Genomic DNA, 21,223 nt, shown 5'->3' on the forward strand with positions numbered 1-21,223 from the left:
TGTCTTGGATTATGACCACATCTTCTATGGTTGCCAATAGCTCTAAAGTCAAATAAAGTTGAAAAAATATGGCACTTTCCATAAATTACTTTAACCATGCCATAAAGCAATTATCGTATAACAGTTTAGTTAAGGTTGTTAAAATGTTGATAATGTGACATTAAATAAGTTTCCTTTGCCAACATTTAATCTTAGAAATACTATCTTGTTAATAATGAGATAATAAATACATCTTGGGGTGGGGGTGGGGGTGCTAATCTGATTTTTGAAATCCTCTCTAGAGAGGTGATTGCAGAAACGTGGACATCTCCTTATGGACCATTAAGTACTACACCCTAAATTTGATAGTATATAATCCCAGACCACTTTTGGATGAAAAGGGAAGCTAAATTTGCAATCAGAATATTGGCTTTAGCCCATCTCTAAAGATGTTTCTCCATAATCTGGCCTCTGATCAATTGTTTTTGAAGTGCAATGATTGACAGACAATGGGAAACTTGCAATAGTTGCTTCTTGTGGACCTAGGAGGAGGAGAAGGAGAAGGAGAAGGAGAAGGAGAGGAGGGAGGGAGAGAGAGGAGAAGGAGGAGGAGGAGAAGGAGGAGGAAGAGAAGCAGGAGAAGGAGAAGGAAAAGGAGGAGGAGGAGGAGAAAGAGGAGGAGGAGAAGGAGAAGGAGAAGGAGAAGGAGAAGAAGAAGAAGGAGAAGGAGAAGAAGAAGGAGAGGATGGAGAGAGGAATGGAGAGGAGGAGGAGGAGGAGAAGCAGAAGGAGGAGGAGGAGGAGGAAGAGAAGGAGGAGAAAGAGAAGGAGAGGATAGAGGGAGGGAGAGGAGGAGGAGAAGCAGAAGCAGGAGGGGGAGGAGGAGAAGGAGGAGCAGAGGATAGAGGGAGGGAGGGAGGGAGAGAGAGGAGAAGCAGAAGGAGGAAAAAGAGAGGATGGAGAGAGGAAGGGAGAGGAGAAAGAGTTGGCGGAGGAGGAGAAGCAGAAGCAGGAGAAGGAGGAGGAGGAGGAGAAGCAGAAGCAGAAGCAGAAGCAGGAGAAGGAAAAGGAGAAGGAGAAGGAGAAGGAGAAGGAGAAGGAGAAGGAGAAGGAGAAGGAGAAGGAGAAGGAGAAGGAGAAGGAGAAGGAGAGAGAAACAGACACTCCACATGCAGTAACTGGAATTTATTCACTAGATACCAGAGTCCATTGCCCATTTAGGTTTATCTTCCTTATTTGCACATGGTTTAAAAAAAACCCACTTATTGGCTCCATCCTTGTGGTTGCCCTGCACTACTGCTCAAGTTCACAGTATGGCTTTTCTAGATTTCCAGAGTGGCAATACTGTACAAGTAATCCTCGACTTACAACAGTTCATTTATAGAAAAAAAAAAATGCAATGTTATAACGGCTCCAAAAAAGGTAACTTATAACCGTTTTCACCCTTACGGCTGTTACAGCATCCCCAAGGTCCCTTGATCAAAAGTCAGATGCTTGGCCACCGGCATGTATTTATGACGGTTGCCATGTCCCAGGGTCACGTGATTTCTTTTTGCGACCTTCCGACCAGAAGTCAATGGAGAAACCAGATTCACTTAACAACCATGTCCCTAACAGAACAACTGCAGGGATTCGTTTAACGAATGTGGCAAGGGAGGTCGCAAAACAGAGCTGCAACTGTCTCGTTTAACAACAGAAATGTTGCGCTCCATTGTAGTCATAAGACAAGAACTACCTGTATGGCCAATGTAGCTATTCCAGTACAGTCAATGGGAGAAAAAAGAAAGAGAGAAAAACACCATTGAAAATTTCCTTTCTCTTCTTCCCATTTCACTGGCAAGCTTTTTACAAAGTATGGAAAGTCCTAACTGGAAGATCTCTGCCATCGCTGGCTTCTTCAGAAAGAATAGAATAACAGAGTTGGAAGGGACCTTGGAGGTCTTCTAGTCCAACCCCCTGCCCAGGCAGGAAACCCTACACCACTTCAGACAAATGGTTGTCCAATCTCTTCTTAAAAACTTCCAGTGTTGGAGCATTTACAACTTCTGGAGGCAAGTTGTTCCACTGATTAATTGTTCTAACTGTCAGGAAATTTCTCTTAGGTTGCTTCTCTCCTTGATTAATTTCCACCCGTTGCTTCTTGTCAGTGATGGGATTCAAATAATTTAACAACCGGTTCTCTGCCCTAATGACTGGCTGGGTGGGCGTGGCCATGGTGGGCGTGGCCAGCGGTGTGTGACAGGCAGCACTCAGCCGCCTGCACCCCCCTGGGAGCAAAAATGGGCCACAGCGGGGACACCCCCTTCACGCCCTGAGACCTCTTGAAGCAAAAATGGGTCACGGGGGGGCGTCACCTCCCCCCCATGCCCTATTTTGGGCCTAGTAGGCCTCCCTGCAGCCTCCTGGGAGCAACAATGGGCCGGGGGGGGCACACACACCCGCACCCCTTTTAGGGCCTAGTAGGCCTCCCTGTATTTACCTGGGAGCCAAAATGGGGTGCGTGGGGACTCCTGGAAGGGGCTGGGAGGGGAAAGCCAGCAATTTAACTACCAGTTCACTCGAACCGGCTGAATCCCACCACTGCTTCTTGTCCTACCCTCAGGCACTTTGGAGAATAGGATTTGGATGTTCTGAAGACTGAGAGGGCTTCAGTCTAGAGGAATTTCATAGCAAAGCACCCCAGCTGCTCATTTGTTATATTCCTCCTGAAAGAATCCCCACCTTCCTTTCAGCAAGGAGGGGGTGTCCCATTGTTGTCAGCCTCCCATAATGAAGGTAGTTATATAAATCAATCAAGAGAGGAGGGGGGCTTCCCTTCCTTGTCATCCCGCTCTTTATTAAAATGTTTATATATTACTCTTGTCATTTTACTTCCACTCACTTACCCCCGGAGTGAATTATTTTCATTGCTTTCATCTTTCCCATTATATTTTATGGAGGCTGGGGGAAGAAAAAAAAAATAGAGATGGATTGGAGCAGTTTTTTAAATAAATAAATAAATAAATAAATAAAGCAAGGTTGAACAGGCACACGTCAAGATGCTTAATTTTTCAACCACGACAGGTAGTCCTCGATTTACAACGGTCCGTTGAGTGACCATTAGAAGTTACGACGACGCTGAAAAAAGATGAGAGAGACGAGAGAGAGAGAGAGATGAGAGAGAGAGAGAGAGAGAGAGAGAGAGAGAGAGAGAGAGAGAGATGGATAGATAAGATAGATGATAGATAAAGGTAGATAGATAGATAGATAGATAGATAGATAGATAGATAGATAGATAGATAGATAGATAGATATAGATAGATAAGATAGATAGATGATAGATAGATATAGATAGATAGATAGATAAGATAGATGATAGATAAGATAGATGATAGATAAAGATAGATAGATAAGATAGATAAGATAGATAGATGATAGAGATAGAGAGATAGAGAGATAGAGAGATAGATAGAAGATAGAGATGATAGATAGATAGTTATAGATAGATAGATAGATAGAGAGAGAGAGAGATAAGATAGATGATAGATAAAGATAGATAGATAGATATGGATAAGATAGATAGATGATAGAGATATAGATAGATAGAGATATAGATAGATAGATAGATAGATAGATAGATAGATAGATAGATAGATAGATATGTATATGGATATAGATATAGATATAGATATAGATATAGATATAGATATAGATATGCCACGGTGGTGCAGTGGTTAGAGTGCAGTGCTGCAGGCTACTTCTGCTGATCACTGGCTGCCTGCAATTTGGCCGTTCGAATCCCACCAGGCTCAAGGTTGACTCAGCCTTCCATCCTTCTGAGGTGGGTCAAATGAGGATCCAGATTGTTGGGGGGCAAAAGGCTGATTCTGTAAACCCGCTTAGAGAGGCCTGCAAAAGCACTGTGAAGTAGTATATAAGTGCTATTGCTATAAGCAAGGAAACAAACAAGAAACGGAGCATGTAGCCCCTGAAAGCTTTCAGTGCTGAGGTAAAAGGGAAGTATGTAACCTTTTATATGTGTGGATGCCTATTGTGCCCACAGACATGCACACATACCCACAAACTTTTTTAAAAAAAAAAATTCCTTGGAAATTACCTCAGAGCTCGACACGATGATAAAAAAATGCATCCAGGCCAAAGCTATAATAAGACTCCAATTTTCAAGATCACATTAGTACAATAATGAATTTCACACAGTTGTTTCCTAATTTGCCTAATCAAATAAAATCAGGCCAACCATTACATTACCCAAACCCATCCTCCCCTTTCTAACAAGATAACGGAAAGCCGTTCAGAGCTGTAATTCTGCTAATTTTCCTTATGCCGTTAAGTTGGCCAAAGTATTCTCTTTTTTTTTTCCTAATCAGAAAGGCGTCGTGCTTGTATTAACAGGAAGCGTATCCCGAATTCTCTGCTCAAGAGCCCACTGCCTGAAATGTGTTTGCTATTTGATATGCCAATGCGGCTGAGAATAGAATATTGAATAGCAGAGTTGGAAGGGACCTTGGAGGTCTTCTAGTCCAACCCCCTGCTTAGGCAGGAAACCCTACACGACTTCAGACAAATGGTTATCCAACATCTTCTTAAAAACTTCCAGTGTTGGAGCATTCACAACTTCTGGAGGCAAGTGGTTCCACTAGTTAAATTGTTCTGACTGTCAGGAAATTTCTCCTTAGTTCTAAATTGCTTCTCTCCTTGATTAGTTTCCACCCATTGCTTCTTCTCCTGCCCTCAGGTGCTTTGGAGAATAGCTTGATTCCCTCTTCTTTGTGGCAACCCCTGAGATATTGGAACACTGCTATCATGTCTCGTCTAGTCCTTCTTTTCATTAAACTAGACATACCCAGTTCCTGCAACCGTTCTTCATATGTTTTAGCCTCCAGTCCCCTATTATCTGATTATCCCTTAATTCTACGATTTTTCCAGTCGCCTGTCTGTGAGACATCACTGTTGCTTTCACAGCTGGTACCCTAAGCTTAAATAGCAACTGCTTGTGACTTCTCAACCTGTTGTTCCATTTCTTTGGAAGAGAGTTTAATCTTCCGCCTGCTGGCGTGCAGTCCGGCTTGTTATGTATTTCTGTGGTCTTGGCTTTGCTAGATAAAATGGGAAAGAGCTAGAGTGACATCATGGATCTTCTCCATGTGCAATAGCCTTCACGTTCAGCTCTCGCAGCAGCGCTTCTGATATGTGGGTGCCTCAGGACTCAACTCTCTCCCAGCGCTATTTATCACCTGCGTGAAGCCACTGCGGGAGGTCATTTATTAGTAGAGGATGAGGTATCATATATACGCCAATGATAATGATAAGCTTTCTGCCTTCAGGTCCTACAAGCAATGCTGTTGAGATTCACAGCATGGAGGCGGGGTGACTCTGGATGGGGAGGAACAGGTTGTGACTCAACCCTAGCATGACTAAGTGGCTGTGGGTTTTTTGGGCTACCTGGATCTGGAGACTTTCCATTTCTGGCTCAAGATGAAGCCAGAACTCCTCCCCAAGAATGAGTTGGTATGCAATGTGGTTCTTCTAGGTTCCTGATTCCTCCTCAAGACACATGTGGTACCTGTGGCTGGGAGGGTCTTCAAATAAATTCATCCTGAGCACCAGATGCACCCTTTCCAGGATCAAGAAGATTAGTGACCATTTGTGGTCACTAATTGGCAACGTCCTCTCTATGGAGCTGCTCTTTGGAAGCTTCAACTGGTCCACAATGTAGCAGTAAACAGAGTTAGAGGCACATCAAGATTTGCACATGTGACATCCACTGGACAAGTTGCTACCGGTAGTAACCTTCTGAGTACAATTTAAAAAGGCTGGTGATCATCTTTAAAGCTCTGCAGGGCACAGATTACCTGAAGAACCATTATCTCCAATAATTTCAAACTGTCCTACCAACAACAACAGGCTGGACAAACTTCCGGTCTCCTCTCTGAAATATTATCTGTGGGAATCAGAAGTTTCTCTGTTTTGCCACCTACCCTTTTGAAGAGTCTTCCACCTGAGGTAGCAATGGCCCCGAAGATTGTGAAGACTCCTCAGGCATCAGCGTTTCTAAACCCTGACCATTTTAAGATGGCTGGCTAGAGAATTCTGGAGGTTGAAGTCCACCCATCTTAAAGTCAGCATATTTCCCCCAACAATCTGGGTCCTCATTTTACCGACCTCGGAAGGATGGAAGGCTGAGCCAATCTTGAGTCTGGTGAGATTCGAACTGCCAAATTGCAGGCAGCCGGCAGGCAGCAGAAGTAGCCTGCAGTACTGCACTTTAACCACTGAGCCACCACATGATATTCTAATCACAAGGACTGAATTTCCACAACACACTGGGTTGGAATACAATGGGATAATTTGTGGCTCATGTGGGCCATTTCCCAATCTGGGGCTGATCGAGTTTATTATTTGCTTCCTTTTAGGTTTGATGGGCAAAGAAAGAAAAATATATTTACATAGAAATATATGTGAACAGCAGTGAGAATTTTATATGCCTGAAGATGAAAGCATACATTGATTCCCACCATAGAAGAATGGATGGTGAAGGTGATGGAGTTGACAGAGAGGGCAAAATCGACTGTTTTAATTAAAGAGAATGTATCTAGTTTTGCTTTCATTTGAAAATCACTTCTGGATTTTGTACTCAGAACTGGAGGGAAAAATTAAAACTCTAATTTTAAGAACCTTGGTGGCACAGCAGACTAAAGCACTGTTAAGTATCACCAGCTGCCTGCAATTACTGCAAGTTCAAATCTCACCAGGCTCAAGGTTGACTCAGCCTTCCATCCTTCTGAGGTAGGTAAAATGAGGACCCGGATTGTGGGGGCAATAAGCTGACTTTGTATAAAAAAGCACCGCTTGGGGGGGGGGCAAAAGCCCTACTAAGCAAGTACATACAAAAGTATGAAGGCTATTGCTTAACGCATTGTAAGCCGCCCTGAGTCTCCGGAGAAGGGGGGCATATAAATCGAACCAATAAATAAATAAATAAATAAATAAATAAATAAATAAATAAATAAATAAATAAATAAATAAATAAATAAATAAATAAATAAATAAATAAATAAATAAATAAGTTTGGACAATTAGAGTGAATTTATCGTTAGAGAAATGACTGGAAATATTTAGAAATGAAAAGCAAAAGTCTGAGGTTGCAATTCTTTTTTTTTCAATTCTTCTTCCAACTGAAAAATGCTGGAAGTCACCACTTTTTTTCTTTCTCTTTTCTTTCTGCTTGCCCTTTAACTTCTAAATATGGACCTAAAAACTGGGGAAAAAAGAACATTTTCTAAAACAAGAAGTTGCGAAGCCTGAAATATCGGGAATTGTAAAAGTGAATTGATAGCAGTTTTCATTAAGAGAAAAATAGGTGATGAGTTAATTGTTTTGAAAAAAGTGAAATGTTATAAAGACAGGTAGTTCGTGACTAATGGCCACATTTCGGCCCCAAATTTCTGTTGCTAAGTGAGACAGTTGTTAAGTGAGTTTTCTTCCATTATGCAAATTTTATTCCCACAGTTGTTAAGTGAATCACTGCAGTTAAGTTAGTAACCTGGTTGTTAAGTGAGTCTGGCTTCCCTATTGAATTTGCTTGTCATAAGGTCGCAAAAGGGGATCACACGACCCCAGGGACATTGCAACCGTCATAAATATGAGTCAGTTGCCGAATGTCTGAATTTGGATCACATGACCATGGAGATGCTGCAATGGTCATAAGCAGGGGTGAAATCCAGCAGGTTCTGACAGGTTCTGAAGAACCGGTAGTGGAAATTTTGAGTAGTTCGGAGAACCGGCAAATACCACCTCTGGCTGGCCCCAGAGTGGGGAGGGAATGGGGATTTTGCAATATCCTTCCCCTGGAGTGGGGTGGGAATGGAGATTTTGCAGTATCCTTCCTCTGCCTCTGTCACGCCCACCAAGCCACACCACACCCAACAAGCCATGCCCACAGAACCGGTAGTAAAAAAATTTGGATTTCACCACTGGTTATAAGTGTGAAAAACTTTTTCCAGTGCCATTTGAATGGTCACTAAATGAACTATTTTAAGTCAAGGGCTACTTGTGTATAGAATTTATGGGTGCCTGTTGGAAGTGTAAAAAGACACAAGGGACTTTCTATCATTTATGGTGGACTTGCCCGGCAGCAAAGAAATTTTGGTCTAACATTAAAAAACGGTTGGAACAATAACAGAAACACAGATAGAAAAAGAACCTGAAACATTTTTATTAGGAATCTTTAACAAATCATACCCTAAAGATATTAAATATCTCACAATTCACATATTAACTGCTGCAAGAATAACTTATGCAAAAAATTGGAAGCAAGAAAGAACACCAAATGAAACAGAAGTAATAGAAAAAATCTTAGAATGTGCTGAAATGGATAGGTTAACCAAAGAAATACAAGAAAGAGAAGAATCAGAATATTATAAAATATGGAATAATTGGTATAATTGGTTAAAAATGAGAAATAAACAAAAAAATATAGGGGGAAATATTACCGATTTAAATATATATAAAAAAATGTTATTAGATTAAAGAGAGGTGAAGGAATATATTATAAGTAGAATTGTAGAATGTCACTTTGAAAAAATGCTTAAGAAGAAATCATAAGCCTTTTGTGTATATATTGTATAAATGTTTGTTGTGTATATGTTATGTTATGTCTTTTTTAATATTTATACTCAATAAAAATTATTTTTTAAAAAAAAGAATTTATGGGTGCCCAGTAACTGAACTCTAATAAAAATGTTATTTGAATTTCAGTGGTACAAAGGCCTTCTTAGATTGTCCCAATTCTAATTTAGCCTGTGCCAAAGTACTTCCAACCCCGTGAAGTAATTATTGCAGAACAAAACTGATTTTCTTTTTTACTGTACTCCCTAACATCACTAAGCAGATGCAGAATCAAAAATATGCCACAATCTTTTAACTAAGCCTACAAAAAACAGATTTGTAAAATAAAAAAAACCTGATTCATCAAGTCCAATAATTAACTTGTTGAAAATTGCACATGGGATATTAAAGAGAAACTCACCAGCAAATGTGTTGGGGTTTATCAGCCAGTGGGCTTTATATTGAACTAGCTGGATAGCCGTGCTTTGCTACGAAACTATGTGATTGGGCATGATAAATCGAACTAATTATACAAAATATTCTTAAAAGAAAGATAAAATTTACTCCACAGTTGTTTTTACTGGGTAAAATTGAAGGATGTTCAGTTATAGAGATTAATTTGATTTTGAATTTAATAACGGCAGCCAGACTTTTGGTGGCACAATACTGGAAGAAGGAAGAAATATCTACTATTGAAGAATGGACATTAAAAGTAGCTAATTTGGCGGAGATGGCTAAAATTTCTACATATTTGAAGGACCGTTCGAATGAAAGATATGTACTGGAATGGAGAAGATGGATTAACTATATACAAAACAAATACGGTACTAAAAAGTTGCAAATAGCTTATGAATGAAATATTTAGATGATTTTTTTTCTACTTTGATATTTTAGTACCTATGGCGGAGTTAAAGAGTAAGGGGAAGTTGAGAGTTTATAGTTAGTTTGCTTATGTTAGATTATGTTTGTTAAATGCAATACCCTGTATTTTGCTCTGGGAAGTCGGGCGGGGGGAGGAGGGAGAGGGGAAGAGGTGGGGGAAGGGGGGGAAATTTGTTTGTAAAACATTTTAAAACTTTTCAATAAAAAAAATAAATAAAATAAATCGAACTAACCAGTTCTGGAGTAACGCCCGGATAGATTCCACCTTTTCTCTGACTCCTTAAGGTAATGTTTTTTTTTTAATTGAAAAGTTTTATAAGAAATACAAACATTTTCACACACACCCACCCCTCCTTCCCCTCCCTCCCCCCACCCCCCTCCCTAGACTTCCCAGAACAAGCACAGGGTATAGCATTCACAAATCAAAAGCTAAAATATGCTAACAAATTATTACATTACATATTCTCCCTAGGTCCTTAACTCCTTATAACTCAAAAAAGAAAACCCAGATATAAACTACTTAAAATTATTTCATTCATAAACTATATGAATCTTCTTATTCGGATATTTCTTCTGTATATAATCAATCCATCTTTTCCATTCCGATATATATCTCTCATTTGAATGATCTTTAAGATATGATGAAATTTTCGCCATTTCTGCCAAATGCACAATTTTTAATGTCCATTCCTCGATGGTAGGTGGATCTTCCTTCTTCCAGTACTGTGCCACCAGTAACCTGGCAGCCGTTATTAAGTTCAAAACCAGCTTAGTCTCTATTACAGTACAATCCGTAACTATTCCCAACAGAAAGAACTGTGGTGTGAATTTAATTTTTTTCTTCAAAATGTTTTGAATAATCCACCATATTTTTATCCAAAAAGCCTTAATTTTTTTACATGCCAAGAGGAAGCCAACAGGACGCCCTCCTTAAGGTAATGTTGAGGCCCGCTGGTGGCCAGTAAAGCTGGCAGCAGTCAGACAGTGAGGAAGTTGGGGAGGAACTTGGGCCAGTCCTGGGGGCTGGAAAAGCTCGGACGAGGGCTCTGTGTTGGAGGCAGAGAGGGAGGTAGACAGCAGTAAGGCAGAAGAACAGCTGAAGCCCGGCATGTGCAGAGCTGCCAGAAGACAAGAACAACTAAGAAAGCAAGGTCGAGTTGGGAGTAAAGCCACACCTTGGAGGTGATTGGCTCCTCCCATAGGAAACAAAAGAGGAGCAAAAGGGGTGGGGGCTTTTGCAGGAAACAATTCGTTCGTTCTGTGACTCTGAGAGACTCTGTGCCAAGTTTTGCCTTGTACTGCGTTTGGAAACTAGTTACGTGGCAGCTTGCCAAGCAAGATAAGGTTTGTGTTGATAAATATTCCTCTAAAAGACTGTCTGGACAGACCTTGCTGACTGTGAATGAAAGGAATTCACAGTCGTATAAAGAAAAGAGGTTTTGCCGGGACTAAGACTCTGCTTCCTGCTTTTTTAACTTTAACTTTAACTTTTATTTGATTTATATACCGCCCTACTCCCGAAAGCCTCAGGGCGGTGAACAGCCAACAATAAAATACATACATACAAAATTTAAAAAACAGAGATAAAATCGAATTAAATAGTTTGGCCCAGACAGATTAAAACCCCAATCAATTTAAATGATTTTTAAGAGAGCCTAGGTTTTTTATGAGAGCCTAGGTCAGAACAGGCAAGTACATTAAGGTCTCCCCTAATTTTATTTCCATAAGAGAAGAGCATGAATTTTCAGCCCTTGCTAGTCTCTTGTCCACTGAACTGAGCACGAATGGAGATTTGTATGGGAAGACACGAGGGCCTTTCAACTGAATTGTAGTTTTAAGTCACAGTCCATTTTACTTGATGTTCCTCACAGCTGCCATGAAGCCCAATGGAAAAAGTAATTTACTGTGGGCCTTTTTAAATATATTAATGTATAAGCAGCATGAACGATCCTGCTGCCTTTGTGAGGCTTTAAGTAGCTTAGCAATGATGGCATCAAATATTAATTAGCTAATTTATTTACAGCCACTTGTATCCTGCTTTATGATGTCCAGTTTGAGTGCTCTCAAAGCAGCGTGCGAGAATTTATTCTCTGCAAATACATTTGTCTTTTCCTCATTGTTGACTTTTGAAGTCTCCTATTCTGGAATTCTTTAAAGAAGATTCTTTTGGGGGACTTAATGTCCTTTGGTTCCAAGCCACAATGGGAAGTTAGCGGGACCTTTTATCCCTGATAAGGTCCCGCTAAAAGGTCCCGCTAAAAGGGACCAGCTGTCAGCAAGGAGTATAAATCCTTCCATTCCCCACCATCCAGCCAGAGCTGAAGAAGCTTCTTGGATGAGAAGTGAAACATCTTCAAAGAAAAACCAAGAAGTCCAGTTGCCTCTTGAAAAAAGCACCTTTGGGGCAACCATGACCTGGATGGTTGAGAATCTCCATAGATATTTAACTTTAAAATAACATTCATCTCTTATGTCTTCCTCTAAAAAGGAAATTAGAGTTAACCTTGTAGGTAGGGAAGGAGTGAACAAACCTTTAAGGGGAAACCTAAATATAATATATAATTAATATTGTTTTTACTATGTGTGGGTAACCTACTACGGTATTAGATTCACAGATTGGTGGAAATATAGTAATTCAAGTCCTAACAAAAGATCTAATCCAACTCAATGAATGAATGAATGAATGAATGAATGCTCATTACTAGACATATTAATTCTATTAAGATCTGGCAGATATTTATGAGGCTTTGATAACTCTTGATATTCTGTATTTCAAATATGTAGGATCAGAAGGAAAATGGGGCAGATAAACAAGATGTTTAGTAAAATACAAATATTTTTCATACATTTCATCAGTTATGCATGAGCATTGTAGGAAATTGTGTTTGATATATGAATGACCAGGCTGAGACGTATTGGTTCAGTACAGGGGTGAAATCCAAAATTTTCCCTATCGGTTCTGTGGGTGTGGCTTGGTGGGTGTGGCAGGGGAAGGATACTGCAAAATCTCCATTCCCTCCCCATTCCAGGGGAAGGATACTGCAAAATCTCCATTCCCACCCCACTCTGGGGCCAGCCAGAGGTGGTATTTGCCGGTTCTCTGAACTACTCAAAATTTCCACTACCGGTTCTCCAGAACCTGTTAGAACCTGCTGGATTTCACTCAGTAAGATTTAAACAAAAAAGATTTGTTTTTAAAACTTCACTTTATAATACATAACTGTAATTCAGCACATAATTTAAGGCTTAAAGGGGAAAAAGTGACACATTAAAACTGCTGTTCAGGACTTACTGAGATTCTCTATATTTGTATATAGAAAAACAACAATTCTGTTTTTAAATCTCGTATCATTTCCAAGATCCAAGATGTGTTTGAGAAATTCAGGATAAAGAACTGTATACAATTATTTTTCTCAATTGCACCTTTGTGTTCTGTTTCTATGTGGTTGAAATTATTTTCAAACCCAACACATTAAATGTTTATAATTTTACAATAATTGAAAACTAAAAATGAAATGAAAACCCATTCAGCATTGGTATAAATACATAGCTTTAATTCTTATAATATATGTTATTAATTTAATAATACTTTGGTTACTTGTAGTAAAGCTGACAGAACATGAACTTGGTAAATACAGCCAAAACCTTTTTAAAACAGATCTTGAATTTTTTTTTCTCCAAGTCAACAATGAGATTAGCAGTCATTTATGTCAGGATGTATTGGTTTAAATGATTTTTAACAGTTGAATTAAATAATGAAAAGTTGTACCCTGAAAAACCTTTGTTGTTCCACAGAAAGGAATATAAAGAATTAGAATAGAAATTCTTACAGGTGGAAATACTGCATATGATCAATTTTATATATGATCTGTTTGAATACCAAAACTCACTAACCAATGCCTTCCTTGTAAATATATCTATTTTGAGATTGGTGCAATCTCACAATATACTTTTAATAAAGGAAGGAACTAAATATCCCCTGTAACAAAATGTATTAAGCCTTTTTCTAAACGTTTGTCTTGAAATATTTTTGATATGCAACATGAATTAATTTCAAATTCCGTACCAGAGGTTTCCAAGTTATTGATCCAAAACTAAAGGAAGTGGGTAAGAAACTGAAATGATTTGATGTTTACCTTATTCTTGCAGAAATTTTTTAAAAAATCACACAGATAAATAAAGTTATGTGAGGAATTGCAGATATCAAGCGATCTGTACACCAAATAATTCTATCATTTTATATTCTTCCCCAACTGCAGAAGTCTGCGGATCTGGTTTGAAAGCTATCAGCTAAACCCTTTGAGAGTTGCAGGAGATGGTGGTGCCATATTGTGCTGTTACTGCCATTGCTAACCCCACATTTAACACACTGTACAACCAGACAATTTTACAGAATTACTTAAGCAGAAATCCCCTGAGTTAGCCTGTGGCATGCCTCCTTACCCTTCACAAAACGGTATGGGATGGCAGCTTCAGTGGTGGAAACCATTAATTGGAGAAGACTATAAATCCATTTCCCTTGGATTGCAAGGTGAACCAACTGGTCAGTCCTAGAGGAGATCAACCCTGACTGCTCTTTAGAAAGCCAGATCCTGAAGATGAAACTCAAATACTTTGGCCACCTAATGAGAAGGAAGGACTCACTGGAGAAGAGCCTAATGCTGGGAAAGATTGAGGGCTAAAGAAGAAGAGGATGATAGAGAACGAGGTGGCTGGATGGAGTCACTGAGGCAGTCGGTGTGGCTTAAATGGACTCCAGAGGATGGTAGAGGACAGGAAGACCTGGAGGAACGTTGTCCATGGGGTCGCGATGGGTCGGACACGACTTTACAACTAACAACAACAAATAAATCCATTTAAAAGATGCAACAGCCTTTAAGAACAAAAGCATGTAGAACCTTAAGTCTTTTATCTCACATGCTTTTGGTGAGAAAGGTCATCTTAAGCCAAAACTAGGCAAGAATGTAAGGCCAACAATTTTGGAACAAGGTCCTTCTTAGTCCAGCATTTGCTTCCTCGCAATGGTCAGTCAACCAGATGACTCAGTGGTGCTCCAAAAAAGGACCCAAGGTGGCATCTTTCTCCCATCACTCTTTCCCTATTATTGGTATCTAAAGGAAGACCTCTCCAACATGGAGTCTTCAAGACAGGTAACCTTTGGTAGACTTCATGGACTTATCAAAGTCCCCTTTGAAAGCCATACCGGTTGATGGCAAATCACCATCTTTTCTGGTAACGAATCCCACAGATTAGTTACATGTTGCCAGAAATGCTTCTATCTCTTTTTTCCCCTAAATCTCCTTCCAATAAGATTTACTAGGTGATCCCGGTTCTAACATTCTTCTCCTTTCACTTCCTCTACACATCGCATGGTTTATACACCTCAACTTTTTCTAAGCTAAAAAGTCCCAAACACTCTACCTTTTCCTCATAAGGTGTTAGAGCTCCCTGAAGATTTTGGCTACCACCTTCTGCACTTTCTCCAGCTTTATCAACATCCTTTTCAAACTTCATAACCCAAACTCTAAATCACGTTCCAGATGCAAATATATCACAGATTTGTATAAGTTCAGTATAACAGTTTCATTTGCGATCCTTTTGTTGATAATCTCTACAATGGAATTTATCTTTTTCACAGCTGCCATACTTTTGAGTTGACCTCAACTTTCATTCCTGGTTGGTTACAGAGTCGTTTTTGGATTTCACCCCAATTTTGACCAATTTTGACTCTGCCTAATCTCAACCAACACCACTTATGAACATGTTAAAAAGCTCCAGTTTCAACACAGATCTGTGAGGAACTCGATTTCTACCTTGCGTAGAGCATGTGACTTTCCTTCAACAACATTCATTCTTCTATTCCTCCACATGAACTTGCCTAGATGCTTAGCTTGCCATATTAGAATTTCACAGATCTTCTCTGGGTTCCTCTTCCAAACATGATGCCAGCTTGGTTACCTCCCAGATCTTTGGCACTGCATCCAATTTTTATATTTGACTTCTCAAGTGAACTCTAGTGATTTCTTAGACCAGGAACATCCAACTTTGGCAACTTTTAAGACTTATGGACATCAACTCCCAGAATTCCCCAGCCCGCCATTTCCACACCCAGGGGAATTCTGGGAGTTAAAGTCCACGGGTCTTTAAAGTTGCCAAGGTTGGAAATTCCTTGCCTTAGACCAACCAAGCTAAGGGATAATGTTCTAGGATGTTGAAAAACATGGTTTCTTTTCTCTGGCTTGAATCTATCTCAACTAAGGGGAAGCTCAACTCCTTCATGATCCTAACAGCTTCTCTTCCCGATTTCTTTCACCACCCTCAACATTTTGACCTAAATATCTATCTATCTATCACATTTGTGGCCAGACAGTGCCTCCCATAGTGATTGCGCGCAAGATTACGGTCGTCCAACATTTTCTACCACATTAGATTTTTATACCCTCTTCGATCTAAAGAACACTACCTCTTCCAGCATGCCCTTCCTCATCAGCAAGGGGGCTGCCCGGTGGGGGGAAAGCCTTGCTCAGAGACAGCGGCAAATCTGGTCATCGGCCAAGGGAATAATTTCATGCCCCTTGAGGTTTCAGTGCCAAGCAACAAAGGAGGGATAATTAGACCAACATGCATGCCTTCTCCTTCTCCATCTTGCGCACAAGCATGCCCGCCCAACGTGAAATATTTCCCTTTCCCCTCAAACGTGATGGTTGTTGAACTTATTTTTAGTGTCATTTGATAAGCTTCCCTGCTTGCAGAGAGACATCCCACTGACCCAGCCACTGGTCATTGTCTATACCGGTTCCCATCAAAGTAGGCGCATTTTGTCAGGTTTCGCCTCGAATATCCATTTTGCATCTGAAGTACAGTATCGAAAGTGACTGGATCATTTGAGCCTTTTTCTTCAGCTGCTGCCTTCCTCCCACCCCCTACCCCCACCCCACAGAGCTCCCTTTTACGCTAACACTGCTTGGCATGGCCGATGTGACACGGCATGCTTTTTCTCCCTTTTTTTGGGGGGGTAGGTTATAAATATATATAAATATATATATATATATTTATAATACCTACTTGGTCAATGTTTCCTGGTGGCTGGCACATTACACATTTGCTGTAGAAATGGAAAGGGGGAAGGGAAAAAGGAAGTATCTTGCCTTCTTCCCTCCCCCCGCTCCCTTTCTCTTGGTCCCACTGTTGAATCTCCACCAAAGCATGGTAGCCCCTCAAAATTGAGTAATGCGCATTACAGGGATAGGTCATTCAATGTCAAAAGGCATAAAAAAGATGAGCCAAACCTTCACAGGCTGCTGCTTGCTGTTGCCTTTAATTATATTAATTAAACTTTGAAATTCTCATGCAAAGAGAGTTGCTGGTTTGTGACGTTGAAGAGCCCTTGGAGGTTCGGCGATGGTTCAGGCGGAGGGAAGAGAAAAGAGAGAAAGAGAGAGGGAGAAAGAAAAAGAAAAAAAAAAGACCCTGAGATGCCAGCTTTGTGGTGGCTGTATTTTTCCCCCTCCCCATCCTATTACAATAATCCATAAGCCCCAGAATTATTACGTATGTTTACAAAGGACAATGTTTTTATGCGCTACTGAGCACCAAGTGCAGAAAAGGGGAAAGATACACAATTAGGCGCAGTGCACAACCCTCGACGCCTGAGCTCCCTCGATTTCCACTCAAGATCTTTGGTTCCAGGCGGTCTTCCTGGAGAATAACGCTCTATTAATTTTTCTTCTAGTCCCGGGTGCATCATGTAGAAGAAAGGTGTCTTCGGAAACTAGAGGGCAAAAGTTTCGTTCGCCACCAATGCCTCGAGGCACCACGACTGCGTTTGGTCGTACATGTGTACTGCGCAGCGTCAAAGTGACAAGATTTTAAAGTCAGAGGTTTCCCGTAAGGCACAATCTAACCGGGTGGGAGAGCGGGGGGAACGTGGACCGAGACGCAAAGATTTCCATGAGATGACACCGCTGTAGGGCAATGAACTCCTTCTGTGGTGTGGGTTGTTTTTTTTCCAGCCCGGTGGGAATTTCGCTCTCCTCCCTGGGGTAAATACATTCATATTTAAATAATAAGTTCCGTCTTCGTGGCCCTAAGACAAGAGCACTCCAGAGAAGAGGCTCATCAAGTTTTGAGTGCTAACATCAGAAAAGGCCAACCTGATCAGGCACTTGCTCGTGGTTTCCTGTGCTGTGGAAAACTAGACACACAATGCCAAAATTCTTCCTGTGGCCACTTGCAGAGTGTATAATACTGTAAGGAATACTGTATGAAGCAGTAAGCTGAAAGATAATGGCAGATGGAAGAGCTTAACGTGGCAGTGGATGACTTGTGCAGAGCCAAATGGAGTAAACTTCCAAACTCGGAGCTAAGAGTCATTCTGAGGATCTCTTTAGAAGTGCTTCACTCAATGTCTTCATTTGGTTATAATAATAATAAGAAGAAAATGATGGCTTTTCATTTTTTTCCCCCCTCTCTCCTTGTTTTACTGAGACTGCACTCTGGTAAAATTTATGCACCGGCCCTGCAAAGACAAAAAAAAAGAAATAATGCAATATTTAATTTGTGACACAGGAAAAAATGATAATTGCAAAACGTTAGCAAGGTTAAGTAACGGCTCTCTAACTCAAAGGGTGATTTATACAGGAGGAAACAGAATACGCTATTCTTGGCAACAAAAACACTGGTCATTTTTTAAGAGGACAGGAAATTTAAAGAAATATGTATCATGCCACAGGAAGGAAAAGAATAAACAGCCCGGGACCGTTTTAAAGATGAACGTATTTCTTACAGTTTTCATCTAGCCTTGTTTACCATCAATTCATAATTTGGTTATATTCTGGAAGGATGGCTGCAATGCGCTCTGCTCTACATGAGGCTGCACTTGAAGACTGCTTGAAAACTTCAACGGATCCAGAATGCCCCTTTTATGTTTGCCCATGTAAAATATCCGCACTAGCTTCCAGTTTCTTTCAAGGTGCAACTTCAAGGTGATATTTATCGCCTTTAAAGTCCTATGTGGTACAGGGCTGTAACAGGGAGACATCCTATTAGCTTAGATAGGTTAGGTAAAAGGCAGGGGTGAAATGCTCCCGGTTCGGACCAGATCGCCCGATCCGGTAGCGATGGTGGCGGGTGGTTCGGAGAACCGGTAGCAAAAATCCCTGCGCCCCCTCTCCCTCACCATGCCCAGCTGAGCCGCACGATTATCAGAGGCTTTTTTTTAAAATTATTTTTAAAAGCATTTTTTCTACAACCTCTTCCGATGAAAAAATGCTTTTAAAAGTAAAAAAAAAAAAAAAGCCTCTGATGATTGAGTGGCTCAGCTGGGATCGTCAGAGGCTTTTCAAAGCATTTTTTCCTGCAACCTCTTGGCCGAAGAGGTGGTTAAAAAAATGCTTTGAAAAGTCTTGGATGATCCCAACTGAGTTCCTGATCGGCAGAGAGGCTTTTCAAAGCATTAGAAAAAATGCTTTGAAAAGGTTTTTTTTAAGAAAAGTTGGCCACGCCCACCCAGTCACATTACCCCCTCCCTAGGCCACACCCACAGAACCGGTAGTAACAGATTTTACATTTCACCTCTGGTAAAAAGTAAATGTAAAGGTTCCCCTCGCACATATGTGCTAGTCATTCCCGGCTCTATGGGGCGGTACTCATCTCCGTTTCAAAGCCAAAGAGCCAGCGCTGTCCGAAGATGTCTCTGTGGTCATGTGGCCGGCATGACTAAATGCCAAAGTTGCACGGAGCACTGTTACCTTCCCACCTATTTTTCTACTTGCATTTTTTATGTGCTTTTGAACTGCTAGGTTGGCAGAAACCGGGACAAGTAATGGGAGCTCACCCTGTTACGTGGCACTAGGGATTCGAACCACCGAACTGCCGACCTTTCGATCGACAAGCTTAGCGTCTTAACCACTGAGCCACTACGTCCCTACATATAGGTTAGACAGGCTCTTAATCCCTTCCCCTGAATATTGTGCCATCGGATAGGAGCTAGGAAGTGTGCCTTTTCCACGGCTGCCCCTGCCCTAGGGACACTCTGGCCCCTGATGTTTACCAGATCTTCACTCTCCTAGTCTTCCATAAAGCGTTGAAGATGTAGCAGCGTTTCCCCGGAGTATTGGGGAAAGAGCAGCCATTTAGAATTTTGACTTGGTGAAAGGTTTTACTGTTTGTTTTATCGTTTTAATCAGTTTGGTTTTACAGTTCTAATGTGATTATGTATATCTTTGATTGGGAGCCATTTTAGATAGATAGATAGATAGATAGATAGATAGATAGATAGATAGATAGATAGATAGATAGATAGATAGATAGATAAAGAGAGAGATAGATTAGATGAATAGATAGATGATAGCTAGCTAGCTAGATGATAGATAATAGAAATAGATAAATAAAGATAGATGATAGATGATAGATAAAGATGATAGATAGATGATAGATATAAAGATAGATAGATGATAGATGATAGCTAGCTAGATGATAGATAGATATAGATAGATATAAAGATAGATTAGATGAACAGATAGATGATAGCTAGCTAGCTAGATGATAGATAGATAGATAGATAAATAGAAAGATATAGAGAAAGATAGATTAGATGAATAGATAGATGATAAATAGATGATAGCTGCTACATGATAGATAGATATAGATAGGTGATAGACGACAGATAGATAGATAAATACAGTGGTGGGATTCAGCCAGTTCGCACCACTTCGGGAGAACCGGTTGTTAACTTTCTGAGCAGTTTGGCAAACTGGTTGCTGGAAGAAATAATTAGGGCAGAGAACCGGTTGTTAAATTACTTGAATCCCACCACTGGATGGATGGATAGATAGATAGATAGATAGATAGATAGATAGATAGATAGATAGATAGATAGATAGAGACAGACAGACAGACAGACAGACAGACAGACAGACAGACAGACAGACAGACCACCAAATCAGCCAAAGTGAACAGCTTCAAAAGGGGTGGAAATAAAATAAGCTTTTCATATTGACCCCCTGCCTTCACACCTGCAAAGCTTTTGCCTGGTGTGACTCCATCAACGGAAGTGGGGATTTAAAAAAAAAAAAATCAAGATGGTGGATACGATCATGTGATCAAAGCCCCACCCACTTTAATGTACACCACTTTGGGACAGATGCTTCAACCTGTGACAAATGAGGACCTTTTTATTGTTCCACCCATTTTAGGAAACTGTTTTAAAATGACCCAATATTGTTTTCCAGATGGTTTGGAATTTTTACCTGCAATAATATAAAATGTTACAGCTACCTGTTGCTGCTGATAATGAAGAGGTTACTTCGATCAACCTTATGCTCTGGGTTTTTTTTTTTTTTATACTGATCTGTTTTGTATTAGGTGCTCTTAACAGATTGCCCAATGAATGTGGTTTGCTCAGCAATCTAAAAACGTAATAAATAAATAGATACGGACACCAATGCGTGCAGGAAAGATTTTAGCCTTGGAAAAAAATTATCTACCTTCATCTAAACATCCTTCAGAAAAGCTGGACGACACTTCCCATCAATTCTACCAACTCCGCCACTGAAGACTAATTTCAAAACCAAGATCTACCAAAGTAGAAGACATGCTGGTTGGTTTTTGCTGCAATAGAGTAGAGCTCAACTCTGCCACTTGACAAAAATTAGCATGATGTGAATTGTATGTGACTTATACTTTTATGCAGTGGTGAAATCCTCTGTGGTTTGCTACCGGCTTGCTACCCACGCATACGCGGTGTGTGCCAAAC

General features: G+C 40.4%; 1 protein-coding gene across 1 annotated transcript in view; it reads right to left on the minus strand.

Annotated features, from left to right (window-relative positions):
* Nucleotides 1–16,767: 16,767 nt before the first annotated feature.
* The window catches only part of ANTXR2 (ANTXR cell adhesion molecule 2), a 181,415-nt gene continuing 176,959 nt past the window's right edge, over nucleotides 16,768–21,223 (minus strand). Inside the window, exon 17 of the mRNA XM_060687005.2 lies at nucleotides 16,768–17,986. Coding sequence (XP_060542988.1) covers nucleotides 17,948–17,986 — 39 coding nt within the window. The 3' untranslated portion in view covers nucleotides 16,768–17,947. The remainder of the gene's footprint in view (nucleotides 17,987–21,223) is intronic.

Source organism: Pantherophis guttatus, chromosome 8 (genome assembly GCF_059756535.1).
Source record: "Pantherophis guttatus breed Tessera chromosome 8, ASM5975653v1, whole genome shotgun sequence".
Taxonomy (NCBI): Eukaryota; Metazoa; Chordata; class Lepidosauria; order Squamata; family Colubridae; genus Pantherophis; species Pantherophis guttatus.